Source organism: Oncorhynchus tshawytscha, linkage group LG02 (genome assembly GCF_018296145.1).
Source record: "Oncorhynchus tshawytscha isolate Ot180627B linkage group LG02, Otsh_v2.0, whole genome shotgun sequence".
Lineage (NCBI taxonomy): Eukaryota > Metazoa > Chordata > Actinopteri > Salmoniformes > Salmonidae > Oncorhynchus > Oncorhynchus tshawytscha.
The window spans coordinates 41,817,716-41,833,875 of NC_056430.1; the positions used below are offsets into that span (position 1 = coordinate 41,817,716).

The window sequence follows — 16,160 nt, forward strand, 5'->3', positions numbered from 1 at the left end:
AATGTGTGGAGATGCTTAATTCAAGGTACTTTTCTGTTAGGAATAACTGCAGAGAAGGACCAACGCCGCCTTAAAAAAATATTAAAATAGACAAAAAAAAATCATTATTGACAAACTCGTCGTGAGATTTTAATTTCAGTTCCCTTTTTGTCATGCAGAAAACTTGTTGGCAGAGCTCCCAGTGTCTGTTCTGTGACAGATAGAATCTAAGATGACACACACCTGTCACAATCCCCACCCATCTCCAACCCACACCTCAGATCTACTGTAGGGCAGCCACTTGACAATAAAGCCCACAGCTCCAGAGGAACTCATTTCACTGTCAAGCTCTCTCTTTAACGGGGTAAAATGTTATGGACTATATTTTTACTGCTCAATGGTCTGCTCGCTCTCGTCATTCTTTACTCTTCCCGCTCAAGGTAAATGTTCTTCATATTTCTGTTTGATTTGGATTGTTAAACAAGACATTGTAAATCAAGGACGTTATTTGAGTTTAAAAAGGATTGACTTCATCCTTGAAATATTGCAGGCTATGTCGTTTGCTATTATTTAGTTTCTCTCTCTGATATTGAACATTTTGGTGAAAAGATTAACCAACGTCTCACACATTGTTTACTTAATCATTTACAAAGAAATGTACTTTCTATACAGAAATCAATTCACGAAAAAAATGTCAGGGTAAAAAAATGCCTTACTGAATATACAGCATCGCTGAACGTGCAGGCTAGACCATTAACCTGGATTATCCAATTCTTCATGTAACCTTTCCCTAGACCATTCAAACCATTCAAACGCAGACCATTTCTCATACGGTACACATTGATTATGCCCTACTTCCTATTTCCACAGTGCATTACTAGCCTACGTTATGTCTGTATACATCAGCTCACACAGTTGACTGCTTTAGGGCATGTCCTTACGCCAACTGTAGAGCTACAACCAGTTGGTTTAGTTTGGGAGATGAAGTGATTTAACTCCTTTTATTGAACCGTGTTAATCTTGGTTGACAACTGTCTGTCTGTCTGTCTGTCTGTCTGTCTGTCTGTCTGTCTGTCTGTCTGTCTGTCTGTCTGTCTGTCTGTCTGTCTGTCTGTCTGTCTGTCTGTCTGTCTGTCTGTCTGTCTGTCTGTCTGTCTGTCTGTCTGTCTGTCTGTCTGTCTGTCTGTCTGTCTGTCTGTCTGTCTGTCTGTCTGTCTGTCTGTCTGTTTCTACCAGACAAAAAAATGAACCACCATTAGACAAAGGCTTCATTCCGTGGCTGGGTCATGCCCTGGAGTTTGGAAAAGATGCTGCAAAGTTTCTAACACGGATGAAACAAAAACATGGTGACATTTTTACGGTAGGAGTTCTCTATGCGTTTTTTTGTACAAGCCAGTTTGCTAAAGCAGAAAAATATCCCTCTAGCAACAGGGAATGTAAGTTATGTGGAATTATAATTCATGGACATTTCTGTCGGGGTTGATAGATTTTTCCAAAGGGAAACAAACACAAGTCCAAAATTTCAAAGTGGAAATTACAAGCCGTTTTAAACCTCAAATACACTACAAGTTAAAACAATTCTGCATCGCAAGAAAGTTTGTCTGCAACAGGGTGATCAAATAAGTAAATGAGTAAATGTCAGTTGGCTTTTCATAGCCAATCATTCAGAGTATCTCTACCGCTCCTGCTGTCTCTAGAGAGTTAACAGCAGGTCTGGGACAGGTAGCACGTCTGGTGAAAAGGTCAGGGTTCCATAGCTACAGGCAGAACAGTTGAAAATGGAGCAGCAGGTGTCCCCAGGTGGACTGGGGACAGCAAAGAGTCATCAGGCCAGGTAGTCCTGAGGCATGGTCCTAGGGCTCAGGTCCTCCGATAGAGAGAGAGAGAGAAAGAAAGAAATAGAGAAAAAGAGAAAGAGAGAATTAGAGAGAGCATACTTAAATTCACATAGGACACTGGATAAGACAGGAGAAATACTCCAGATATAACAGACTGACCCTAGCCCCCCGACACATAAACTACTGCAGCATAAATACTGGAGGCTGAGACAGGAGGGGTCGGGAGACACTGTGGCCCCGTCCGACGATACCCCCGGACAGGGCCAAACAGGCAGGATATAACCCCACCCACTTTACCAAAGCACAGCCCCCACACCACTAGAGGGATATCTTCAACCACCAACTTACCATCCTGAGACAAGGCCGAGTATAGCCCACAAAGATCTCCGCCACGGCACAACCCAAGGGGGGTCGCCAACCTGGACAGGAAGATCACGTTAGTGACTCAACCCACTCAAGTGACGCACCCCTCCTAGGGACTGCATGGAAGAGCACCAGTAAGCCAGTGACTCAGCCCCTGTAATAAGGTTAGAGGCAGAGAATCCCAGTGGAGAGAGGGGAACCGGCCAGGCAGAGACAGCAAGGGCGGTTCGTTGCTCCAGTGCTTTTCCGTCACCTTCACACTCCTGGGCCAGACTACACTCAATCATAGGACCTACTGAAGAGATGAGTCTTCAATAAAGACTTAAAGGTTGAGACCGAGTCTGCGTCTCTCACATGGATAGGCAGACCATTCCAGAAAAATGGAGCTCTATAGGAGAAAGCCCTGCCTCCAGCAGTTTGCTTAGATATTCTAGGGACAGTAAGGAGGCCTGCGTCTTGTGACTGTAGCGTACGTGTAGGTATGTATGGCAGGACCAAATCGGAAAGATAGGTAGGAGCAAGCCCATGTAATGCTTTGTAGGTTAGCAGTAAAACCTTGAAATCAGCCCTTGCCTTAACAGGAAGCTAGTATAGAGAGGCTAGCACTGGAGTAATATGATCAATTTCTTTGGTTCTAAGTCAAAATTCTAGCAGCCGATACTATACTGTATCTGTACCTGAGTACCTCATCAATCTTCAACACATTCTTTATGTCTTTGTGACTGAGATATTAAGGGTTGCTGTGAACCTGGATAGGTTATTTTTCAAAAGTTTATTTTGTCTTTGTAGAGTGGTGCTATGTGCATCTCCTACTCACTACTCATTTAGCTTTCTCAAACAATCCCAAACACTTGTAATGTGTAATGTGACTACGACAGACGTGTACAGACATGGCCGTGGCTTTACCGTTTCAAATCATGTCTCCCAGGTGCGTGTTTGTGGTCGTTACATCACTGTGCTGCTCGATCCTAACTCCTATGACGCGGTCCTCGATGACAAAGTCTCTCTGGACTTCAGTCGCTACGCCCAGGTCCTGATGCAAAGGATCTTCAGCCTGAGACTACCCAATCACAACCCAGACACAGAGAGGGCCTGGATGGAACAGTAGGTGTTCTAGACCTGTATCCACATGACCTCATGCCTGACCTCACACACATCCACACCTGTACACACACACCATCTTAATCCAATTCCGCTGCATCTACCTGTCCTTGTCAAGGACCATACCGTTTCTATTCTATTCTTTTCTATTACTGTAAATGGTATTGCGATGAGACATAATTTTCCACCAGAATAGATTACTTGCAAATTCATTTAATTCCCTGAGGTAACATGTTGTAGCAATAATTCGACCTCTCCATAAAATCCCTGTCCAGGCACTTCCAGGGCCCTAGCCTGGCCAGATTAAGCAGCACCATGCACCTCCACCTCCAGACACTGCTACGGGATGAGGAGAGGAGCTGTAGCCCAGCCGACTGGAGGCAGGATGGCCTCTTCAGCCTCTGTTACAGCTTGCTCTTCAGGTAAGAGCCAGAACCCAGAAACAAATTCTGTCTGGACTGGCCAGCTACGGTTCGTGTGTTTAACAGTCATCCTGCTCTTCAGGTTACATCAGACATTTCTCTGGGTCACTGGCCCGGGGTTTGATTTAGGCTCAAATGACACTATCACACCTGGAGAAAATTGCATAACTCTTACACAAGAGGGAAGACGTACTCTTACTCTAGAGTTAATGCTTCTTTCTGTCCTCGTAGGGCTGGGTATCTCACACTGTTCGGTGCAGACAACAGCAACGATGTCACCGCACTCGCTACTGTCTACAAAGAGTTCCGCACGTTTGATGGTCTCCTCGCAAAACTGGCACGTTCAACCCTCAAGCAAGGTACATATACACGTATACTGAGTTTCATCTAATGCACGTGGTCGTACGTCACCATCAATATAGTATCAATACTATCAATACAGAATGGATCTATTCATACAATACGTTTCTGTCTCTCTGTACCTGTTTCTCTGTGTTCATGTGCGTGTCTCTGTGTGTGCCTGTGTCTCGGTGTACCTGTCACTCTGGTGCTATCTAGAACCTATAAGGATTCTTTGGCTGTCCCCATAGGATAACCCTTTGAATAACCTTTATGGTTCCAGGTAGAACCCGTTTAGTTCCAGGTAGAAGCTTTTTGGGTTCCATGTAAAACCCTTTCCACTGAGGGTTCTACATGGAACCCTAAAGAGTTCTACCCGGAACCAAAAAGGGTTCTAACTGGAATCAAAAAGGGTTCTCCTATGGGGACAGCCGAAGAACCCTTTTGAACCCTTTTTTCTAAGAGTGTACCTGTCTCTCTCTGGGTGATCTTTCCTCTCTAACCTGTCTCTCTCTCTATGTTGCTAGAGGAGAAGAGGACAGCAAGCCTGTCCCAGGAGAGACTGTGGGAGCTGCTGTCCCCAGCGTGGCTGAGCAGAGGAAAGGGGTCAGAGAGCAGCTCCTGGCAGCAGAGTTACCTCCGCCATCTACAGACGGAGGGAGTGGAAACGGAGATGCAGAGACGAGCCATGCTGCTTCAGCTCTGGGCCACCCAGGTAAGTGGGAAAGTCAAGAACACACACTCACACGCACAGATGCAAGAGCATGCACACACACACACACAGACACACACACACACGCATACAAATTCACACACAAAAAACACATGCAAGCACAGGCATACAAGCTCGCACACATGCACGCACATGCGCACACACACACACACACACACACACATACACACACACACAATTACAGAGAACCAAGACCAATGCTTTCACAGTGTTCTGCCACACCTGGATGTCACTCTCATACCTTCTCTTCCTGTGTCCTCTTTGAGACCTGTGGCCCTGGCGTGAATAAGTTCACAGAATTCTTCTCTCCCAGTGACTCATGACTTCCTTGTTGGCACAGTTGACTCGTTATGTCATTATGTGAGAATTAATGATTGTTAGGAATGTGACATCAGTTTCTATGAATGTGTTTTCATGGCACCTGGGCTTGTTTGGAGTTCTGTGTAAACTGATCTGGGACAATGGGTCCACACATTCCAGAACATTATTGAAAAAAAAAGAGTTGGCAGGTCGCCCAAACCAACCTGTCTAATTTCAGAATTAGATCAAACGTTAGGCCTACAGTACACAAATTGTAGGACGATTTAGAAGGAAGTGGTATGCTATCAAATAAATGAAACACATGGTTTCCATGTGTTTGATGCCATTCCATTTCTCCAATCTGGCCATTATTATGAGCCGTCCTCCCCTAAGCAGCCTCCACTGATTAAGATGTATCATCTGTAATAAACATCAATGAATATTGATGTCAAAATCCAATATAGATCACAGCAATGAAGCATTATCTAACTCTATATTTATGAGCTCCAGAGGCAGTTTAATAGCAGGCTCTTTGTGGCTTCCTGTCTCAAACCAATCCCAACAAATTGTTATGAATGAGCTGCTGTTGCACTGTGTGGCCAGATGGGGGAGCTAGTGTAATGTCTGTCTGTCTGGTACTTGCCTTCACCACCAGCCTCAGAACATAATAGAGCCACAGGTGTCATCTGTACCAGGCCTTCTCTGCTCCCCCTGGGACTTTGGCTGCTACTTTCAGCCTGGAGCATTGGAGGCCTAGTCGGCCCACTCAGGCCAGGGGAGCAGGGAGAGAGTCCTTCGCCAAGATGGAGCCTCTCCCTCTGGGGACCTTGGCTCATCTGCCAGGCTAGGATAGGAGAGTGCAGCTAGTCCCTTAGCATCACTGTTCCCTGCATATTAATGTATTTTCTGGAACAGAGACTCACTGTTCCAGTCACAGACAATCAGACAGAGCCAATCACCACTGAAACATATTAGAACTGAGGCTGAGTATAAGGAAGTGCCACGGAGAATATCTTCTGGTTGTTGTCTCTGTCACCACCAGTCGTACAGAGGTACTGTGGGCTTCCTCAGTAACAACACAATACTGAGTGAATCAGAGATGTCACTGAAGTCAAACATGCCAAATGCAGTTCTTCCATCGCAGATGTTTAGTTCCATGCTGTCTACATACAACAGACACAATCGCTAGATATTGCAAGAAAGTTATGAGAGCTTTATGTTTCTGGCTCTGTGTGTGTTGTTGTTGGGGATTGGAGTGGAGGCAGTTCCACAGTCCAGTGAATCTCTGAAACAGCCTGTCAGTGAGGCTCCAGTCCAATGTCAATATGCCTATGATGGACCCCAGGGAGCCTGTGTCACATTCAGCCCATCACACACCTGACTGCGGCTCTGCTTTCAACACAACTACACCAGTACACAGTGTACACACTCAGAGGAGTGGAGGAGGAGGTAAAGTTCCTTACCGTGTACACGTCTAATAGAGAATTCAATGGCAATTCAAAGTGTCTCAATCTGATTTTTACAAAACACTATACAGTGTCGGTAAGAACGTGCAGCATTTGAAATGGCGAATTCTACTGCAACACTTCGACTGTAACCCAGCAAACTGGGACCACAAGAGATGAAGCCTCACACAGTTTGTGTAGCCTAGTGTCTGTCGTAACAGATCTGTGACGGGACAGGCCAGGGAGTCAACCAGAGATCCATTGGACCTGGTCTTCATCTTGCATTAGCGCTGGTTGTCAGTCGATCGGTGAAGACCTGGCCTGCAAGGGGGTGAGGGGAGAAGCTCCCTGAGCCCACAGCAAATACTGGCTGACAGGTTCAGACAGACGTCTCTCAGCCCTGTCTACACAGCCCTGACAGCTCTGATGGCTCCTCACTGCTCCTCAGATCACTACAGTACAGTACAGCAGTATCACGATGCAGGTTGGGATACAAAAAAGAGAGAGAGAAAATAAAAGTAAAGTGAGACTGAAAGAAAGAGAGATTTAGATGTGTCTAAACCCGCTTCCATTTTCCCCTGGGGGCTTCTTGCAGCGTGTTCACACTGTACAGTACCTGTTGTGGATTTGTCTATAACTGCAAGGTATCTACCTCATCATGCTCGGTAATGAGTTCACTGTCTTTGACGGACTGAGAGTGAGCCTTGTGTACTCTGTAACTGCCAAACAGTTTCTGAACGGACTGTGTGTCGATGTTATGTTGTTCCATTCCAGGGTAACGCTGGGCCTGCTGCTTTCTGGCTTCTGAGTTTCCTGCTCACGCACCCCGAGGCCATGAGAGCTGTGAGGAAGGAGATCAGAGGCCTGCGTCTACAGGAGGACGGCTCTCTACAGCGACACCCTCTGGACACTCTGGAGCACCACAGCACACCTGTGTTCGGTAAGAGCTCAAGCAACCTCCTGTATTATTCACTCACACTCTCTTCCACCTCGGGGCTCTGCCTGTCCAGCCAAAGACATGCAGTGAAATATTGAACTGAAGCTCGTCTGAACTGTGTGGAACAACCGAGTGAAAAAATGAAAGATTCAGAGAGATTCAATGAGTAAAGATTGATAAATATTGTTGTTGTTTTTTAGCTGTGGTTGATTAAGGTTAACGTTTGCTTGCCACAGGGTGATATTAAAACATATTCTTGTGATCCATAGCATTCCAGAAGGACATACCTGTAGTTTTATGATTGTGTAGTCTGGTGGCAGAACAGTTTGTGCTGTATAACGCCTACGGTTGTTCAAATCAAATCAAATGTTATTTGGCACATGCACCGAATACAACAGGTGTAGACCTGACAGGGAAATGCTTACTTACAAGCCCTTAATAACAATGCAGTTTTAACAACAAAAAAAAGATATTTTTTAATCAAAATATCAAATAATTATAGAGCAGCAGTAAAATAACAATAGCGGAGCTCTATACAGGGGGTACCAGTACAGAGTCAATGTGGAGGTTATATACAGGGGGTACCGGTACAGAGTCAATGTGGAGGTTATATACAGGGGGTACCGGTACAGAGTCAATGTGGAGGCTATATACAGGGGGTACCGGTACAGAGTCAATGTGGAGGCTATATACAGGGGGTACCGGTACAGAGTCAATGTGGAGGTTATATACAGGGGGTACCGGTACAGAGTCAATGTGGAGGTTATATACAGGGGGTACCGGTACAGAGTCAATGTGGAGGTTATATACAGGGGGTACCGGTACAGAGTCAATGTGGAGGTTATATACAGGGGGTACCGGTACAGAGTCAATGTGGAGGCTATATACAGGGGGTACCGGTACAGAGTCAATGTGGAGGCTATATACAGGGGGTACCGGTACAGAGTCAATGTGGAGGGTATATACAGAGGGTACCGGTACAGAGTCAATGTGGAGGTTATATACAGGAGGTACCGGTACAGAGTCAATGTGGAGGTTATATACAGGGGGTACCGGTACAGAGTCAATGTGGAGGCTATATACAGGGGGTACCAGTACAGAGTCAATGTGGAGGCTATATACAGGGGTACCGGTACAGAGTCAATGTGGAGGTTATATACAGGGGTACCGGTACAAAGTCAATGTGGAGGCTATATACAAGGGGTACCGGTACAGAGTCAATGTGGAGGCTATATACAGGGGTACCGGTGCAGAGTCAATGTGGAGGTTATATACAGGGGGTACCGCTACAGAGTAATCTCAATGTGGAGGCTATATACAGGGGGTACCAGTACAGTGTTAATGTGGAGGCTATATACAGGTGGTACTGGTACAGAGTCAATGTGGAGGCTATATACAGGGGGTACCGGTACAGAGTCAATGTGCAGGGGCACCGGTTAGTCAAGGTAATTGAGGTAATATGTACATGTAGGTAGAATTATTAAGGTGACTATGCATAGATAATAACAGAGAGTAGCTGCAGCGTAAACGAGGGGGGGTACTGAAAATAGTCTGGGTAGCCATTTGATTAGATGTTCAGGAGTCTTATGGCTTGGGGTTAGAAGCTGTTTAGAAGCCTCATGGACCTAGACTTGGCGCTCCGGTACAACTTGCCGTGCTGTAGCAGAGAGAACAGTCTATGACTAGGGTGGCTGGAGTCTTTGACAAATCTTAGGGCTTTGCTCTGACACCACCTGGTATAGAGGTCCTGGATGGCAGGAAGCTTGGCCTCGGTGATGTACTGGGCCGTACGCACTACCCTCTGTAGGCCAAGCAGTTGCCATACCAGGCAGTGATGCAACCCGTCAGGATGCTCTCGATGGTGTAGCTGAAGAACCTTTTGGGGATCTGAGGACCCATGCCAAATCTTTTCAGTCTCCTGAGTGGGAATAGGTTTTGTCATGCCCTCTTTACGACTGTTTAGGTGTGCTTGGACCATTTTAGTTTGTTGGTGATGTGGACTCCAAGGAACTTGAAGCTCTCAATCTGCTCCACTACAGCCCTGTCGATTCGAATGGGGGCGTGCTCAGCCCTCCTTTTCCTGTAGTCCACAATAATCTTCTTTGTCTTGATCACGTTGAGGGAGAGGTTGTTGCCCTTGCACCACCCAGCCAGGTCTCTAATCTCCTCCCTATAGGCTTTCTCGTCGTTGTCGGTGATCAGGCCTACCTCTGTTGTGTCATCGGCAAACTTAATGATGGTGTTGGAGTCGTGCCTGGCCGTACAGTCATGAGTGAACAGGGATTACAGCATAGGACTGAGCAGGAACACTGAGGGGCCCCCGTGTTGAGGATCAGCATGGCGGATGTGTTGTTACCTACCCTCACCACCTGGGGGCGGCCCGACAGCAAGTCCAGGATCCAGTTGCAGAGGGAGGTGTTTAGTCCAAGGGTCCTTAGCTTAGTGATGAGCTTTGAAGGCAGTATGGTGTTGAACGCTGTCCAACGAATAGCATTCTCACATAGGTGTTCCTTTTGTCCAGGTGTGAAAGGGCAGTGTGGAGTGCAATAGAGATTGTGTCATCTGTGGATCTGTTGGGGCGGTATGCACATTTGAGTGGGTCTAGGTTTTCTGGGATAATGGTGTTGATCTCAGCATTGACCATCCTTTCAAAGCACTTCATGGCTACAGATGTGAGTGCTATGGTTTGGTAGTTGTTTAGGCAGGTTACCTTAGCGTTCTTGAGCACAGGGACTATGGTGGTCTGCTTGAAACATGTTGGTATTACAGACTCAGACAGGGACAGGTTGAAAATGTCAGTGAAGACAATTGCCAGTTGGTCAGCGTATGCTCAGAGTACATGTCCCGGTAATCCGTCTGAACCTACGACCTTGTGAATGTTGACCAGCTGTCAACCGTTGGAGTTGGCTTTACAACACAAATAGATCTGGGACAAGGGTAGTGATTATGATTATTGAAGGTAAATGATTATTCACAGGATTATTCACATGCACCCGGCAGCCACCCCTCTGACATCATACTTATTGTCCCTCCCTCCAATCACAGACAGTGTTCTGAGTGAGACCCTGCGTCTGACCGCTGCTGCCCTCATCACCAGAGAGGTGGTCCAGGACAAGACCCTTTGTCTGGCCAGTGGACAGGCATACCACCTCAGACAGGGGGACAGGGTGTGTATGTTCCCCTTCCTCAGCCCTCAGATGGACCCCCAGATACACCACGATCCACAGGTAATACAACACAATACTGTTACCTGACAAAGACCCAGTTGGTGTTGAAATATTGTCTGAATAAATGGAACACCTGCCAGTGTACAGCATGCCAGTGTACAGATTTCTTTTAGTTTTAGATTACTGTTCAGTCTAATCCAGCACCTAGGACAAAGGCTTTTACGAATGTGTGCCTACAAGCCATAGACTGTTCTCTCTTGCAGGAAGTCTGACAACAACAGGCTCCTGAACAGCTTCTATCCCGAGCCATAAGACTGATAATTAGCTAACAAAATGGCCACACACATCTGAATTGACCGTTGTAATTTTATTTTTGCACTGTCTCTATGCACACTCACAGGAATATACACACTCACGCACACTGACACTCCAACACAAACATAACATGCACACACATTTAGACTGACTCTACACACACACGCACGCACACACTCACATACATGTACATTCATCATTTAGGATGCTGCTGCTCTGTTTATTATATATCCTGTTGCCGAGTCACCTTACCCCTATACCTTTCTACCTCTTATCACTCCTGCACATTGTCAATATGGTACTGGAACTGACGCTGTAACTGACCCTGTTTATAGCTTACTTACTTTCTCCTGTTATTCTTATTTCTTATTTTTATTTTTTTGTGTGATTTTGTTCTACCTTGCTATTTTTAGTACTACACTAACCACATTTCCATCCAAAGTTTTCATGCGAGCAAACGCATTTAAAAAAAATCAAGACTGCTGCAATGGAAACAGGAAGTTACGGTACAATTTTATAAATGCCAACAGGTATAGAGGTCCTGGATGGCAGGAAGCCATTTGTTATGTTACAGCCTTATTCAGAAATGGATTCAATAGTTTTTCCCTCATCAATCTACATAAAATACCCCATAATGACAAAGCAAAAACCATTTTTGCAACAAAAAAAACTGGAATATTACATTTACATAAGTATTCCGACAGTTTACTCAGTACTTTGTTGAAACACCTTTGGCAGCGATTATAGCCTTGAGTCTTCTTGTGTAGGAAGCTACAAGCTTGGCACACCTGTATTTGGGAAGTTTCTCCCATTCTTCTCTGCAGATCCTCTCAAGTTCTGTCAGGTTGGAGGGGGAGCGTCGCTGCACAGCTATTTTCAGGCCTCTCCAGAGATGTTCATTTCCGGGCTCTGGCTGGGCCATTCAAAGACATTTAGAGACTTGTCCCAAAGCCACTCCTGCGTTGTCTTGGCTGTGTACTTAGGGTCATTGTCCTGTTGGAAGGTGAACCTTCACCCCAGTCTGAGATCCTCAAGGATCTCTCTGTACTTTGCTCCGTTCATCTTTCCGTCTATCCTGACTAGTCTCCCAGTCTCTGCCACTGAAAAACATCCCCACAGCATGATGCTGTCACCACCATGCTTCACTGTGGGGATGGTGCCAGGTTTCCTCCAGACGTGACGCTGGGGATTCAGGCCAAAGAGTTCAATCTTGGTTTCATCTGACCAGAGAATCTTGTCCTCTAGGTGCCTTTTGGCAAACTCCAAGGGGGTTGTCATATGCCTTTTACTGAGGAGTGGCTTCCGTCTGGTCACTCTACCATAAAGGCCTGATTGGTAGAGTACTGCAGAGATGGTTGTCCTTCTGGAAGGTTCTTCCATCTCCACAGAGGAACTCTGGAGCTATGTCAGAGTGACCATCGGGTTCTTGGTCACCTCCCTAACCAAGGCCCTTCTCCCCCGATTGCTCAGTTTGGCCGGGCAGCCAGCTCTAGGAATAGTCTTGGTGGTTCCAAACTTCTTCCATTTAAGAATGATGGAGGTCACTGTGTTCCTAGGGACTTTCAAATCTGCAGAAATGTTTTGGTACCCTTCCATAGATCTGTGCCTTGACACAATCCTGTCTCGGAGCCTACGGACAATTCATTCGACCTCCTTTTTGCACTGACATGCACTGTCAACTGTGGGACCTTATATAGACAGGTGTGTGCCTTTCCAAATCATGTCCAATCAATTGAATTTACCATAGGTGGACTCCAATCAGGTTGTAGAAACATCTCAAGGATGATCAATGGAAACACGATGCACCTGAGCTCAATTTCGAGTCTCAAAGCAAAGGGTCTGAATACTTATGTAAAGAAGTTATTTCTGTTTTTTATCTTTAATACATTTGCAAACATTTCAACAAAAAAAAAAGCTGTTTTCGCTTTGTCATTATGGGGTATTCTGTGTCGATTGATGTGGAAAACATTTAATTTAATCAATTTTACAATAAGGCTGTAATGTAACAAAATGTGGAAAAAGTCAAGGGGTTTGAAAACTTTCTGAATGCACTGTAAAGGACAGACACTTCAGAACAAACTTCCTTTAGATTGTTTTTTTGGGGACTATCTATTGTTCCATGTGATGAATCTGTTATTCAATGTGTTTGTATGGGACAAAAGTTGTATTATATATATTTTTTTATATTTCCAAATTCCTTCTCAAATAGCTAAATGATCCTTGGCATTAAAATCTGTTGACAAGTGGATGGAAACTAGCTATTGATATTGATTACTGCATTGTTGAGTTTGGAGCTTGCAAGACAGGCATTTCATTGTACCTGTGCATGTGACATTAAAATTTGAAACAACCTCTCAATGCAATACATTACAGCAATCTGTTGATTTACTAAAGTCAATAATGTCATTGGAAAATAATATGTTTTTCTTAACTGACTTGCCTTGTTAAATAAAACATTATTATTAAAAAATATACAAACATGGTGAGGGGGAAAGTATTTCTGAGTATAGTACTGAGTACTGAGTATAGTACTACTGAATCAGACTTTGTCTGCTGAGCTAATACAATGACTCTAATAGAATGACTCTAATACAATGACTCTAATAGAACGACTCTAATAGAATGACTCTAATAGAATGATTTGAATAGAATGACGCTATAGGAGGGCTCATTGTAATGTAATGGCTGGAATGGAATCGACAGAACAGAGTCAAATTTGGTTTCCGTATGTGTTTGATACCGTTCCATTTAATCCATTCCAGCCATTACAAAGAGCCCGTCCTTCTATAGCTCCTTCCACCAGCCTCATCTGGTGTGAGTGCGTGTCTCATACACAGTGTTGTACTACGCAGTGTTTAAATGGCGCCAGGATTACATGGTGGAAAGGTTAAAGGGCTAAGAAAGGAGATCCGATGGGGATTAGCTGGTTAAAGGCTGTAATTTGTGCGTGTGTGTGTGTGTGCGTGTGTGTGTGCGTGCGTGTGTGTGTGTGGTGAGTGAGTGAGTGAGTGAGTGAGTGAGTGAGTGGTGAGTGAGTGAGTGAGTGGTGAGTGAGTGAGTGAGTGAGTGGTGAGTGAGTGAGTGAGTGAGTGAGTGAGTGAGTGAGTGAGTGAGTGAGTGAGTGTTTGCATGCAGCATCACTGGAGCTACTTAATGTACTGTGGCATCTATCTATCACAATAACTTGGGTTTTTTCTTCTTCTCTGCTTTACAGACATTTCAATATGACCGCTTCCTAAATGTAGACGGGACAGAAAAGAAGAAGTTCTATAAGGGCGGGGAGAGACTAAAGTATTACACCATGCCATGGGGTGCAGGCAACAACATGTGTGTAGGGAGACACTTTGCAGTCAGTGGCATCAAACAGTGAGTGTGATCTGACTTTCTCCACCTGTTCTCCCTCACACATAGCCTGGTCCCACTTCTGTTTGTGTTATCTTGCCAACTTCTGTTGTTATTGTCACGTGACAATGACCATAGGAGTTGGCAAGACAGTACAATTAGGCTACCTCTCACCTAAGTACATCTAAACCAACCCACGTTGTTCATACATCGTTTCCCCCAATGAATCAGTTCATTAGCAAGGTATTAATGATTCATGAGGCATTTACAATCACCTGAAGATCGCTGCCTAAGGCCAGTTGGTTTCAAACATCTCCGGGTGGGAGGAGCTATAGGTGGATGGGCTTATTGCCGTGGCTGGAATGCAATCAATGGAATGGTACCAAACACATCAAACACATGGAAACCCCTGTTGGACTCCGTTCCATTGATTCCATTCCAGCCATTACAATGAGCCTGTCCTCTGAGACACAATACCATTACTGTAGCACACACACACACACACACAGTCGTTAACGGCCATTTCAATAATTCAAGCCAACATTTTAACTCAATAGAGATACTATACATCAGAACAGCTAAGCAGACAGAACGATCAATATAGATAAAGGGCTGATCTGAGAAGTGGATTTTCTTAGTTGTTTCATGTGATATACTACACGCTACAAACATAGCCTAAGGCAGTGGTTTTCAAACCTTGCCTCGGGGGCGCCCAGCCATTCCATGTATTTGAACTGTTCTAGAGCTAGCACACTCGATTCCAATCGTCAACTGATCATAAAGCCCTTGACTAGGTTAACACTAGCCTCATCTGGTATGTACTGTATGTACAGTTGGAGAGGGGTAGAGGGTCCTTGAAGAAAATCACAAAGTGCTGATGTCAGTGTCTTTCTGTGCCAGATATCAGTAGTTCAAAGGTAAAGTCCTAGTTATCCACAGTGAGAGTAAGAGGCCAGATGATCATATGGGAAGACGGTAGAACAGCTGTGCACATACAGTATGTGCTCGCAACCTCTAGGCTTTACCATATGTGTGATATGCAAATAGTTTATTACATGTCCGACTACATCCAGATTTATTTCTGCAGGCATTGTATACATTGTTCTTTAACCATTTCAATGCATGCTGGGTGATTGATATTGTTACAGACAGTTATATAACATGAGGTCGCCTGTCATTATTCTTCTGCTAGCTAGTGTTCTTCGTGCCTCCAGAGCCATGCTAGACGTCCTATACTCCCAATGGGGGCCAAGAGGGTTGACTTAACTAACCTTACTCTCCTTCTATGTGATTCTCAGGTTTGTGTTCATGGTCCTCTCCCGGCTGGACCTGGAGCTGTGTGACCCAACCGCCATCGTCCCTCCGGTCAATCCCGGTCGCTATGGTTTCGGGATGCTCCAGCCCGACGGAGACCTGGAGGTCCGCTACAGACTCAAGACTCTGCAGTAGGACACGACCCCTAACCTCTGACTCCTGCATCCTGCACTAGAACTAGGACATGATTAGCCTGGTCCCAGATCTGTTTGTGCTGTATAGCCATGTTTGGCATGACAATGACATTAGGAGTTGGCAAGACAGCCCAATCAATTATGGGACCAGGCTAGGACATGACTTCCTCCTACATCCTCCTGATATTGACTGCACTCAATACAAATCAGTTTCATGTTTTTATTTATAGTTTTTTTCAATGTTGTTTTTACATTCAAACTATATCACTTGTACTGTATATCTCTGAATAATAAATAATGTATCTGAATTATTTGCTTGTGTTGCTTGTCTCTCAAGACCAAATGCCTTGAATGAACTGCACATCATCATAACCTCGCCCATATGGCGAAGTGCACACGTTACAACAAATAGGCTTTGAATCACGACGAGA

At 45.0% G+C, this 16,160-nt stretch overlaps 1 protein-coding gene across 2 annotated transcripts; it reads left to right on the top strand.

The window, feature by feature from the left end:
• The first annotated feature begins 265 nt into the window (after nt 1–265).
• On the top strand, nt 266–16,040 carry ptgis (prostaglandin I2 (prostacyclin) synthase). Of its 2 annotated transcripts, XM_024374018.2 has the most exons (10): nt 266–419; nt 1,216–1,339; nt 3,109–3,284; nt 3,557–3,703; nt 3,935–4,062; nt 4,570–4,757; nt 7,295–7,460; nt 10,503–10,684; nt 14,154–14,305; nt 15,580–16,040. In XM_024374018.2, exons 1-10 carry the CDS (start codon nt 349–351, stop codon nt 15,728–15,730), a joined length of 1,485 nt encoding a protein of 494 aa, XP_024229786.1. In that variant the 5' UTR covers nt 266–348; the 3' UTR covers nt 15,731–16,040. The 2 variants fall into 2 exon arrangements, with proteins under 2 accessions (XP_024229786.1, XP_024229794.1); XM_024374026.2 differs by lacking the exon at nt 14,154–14,305.
• Nucleotides 16,041–16,160: the final 120 nt, after the last annotated feature.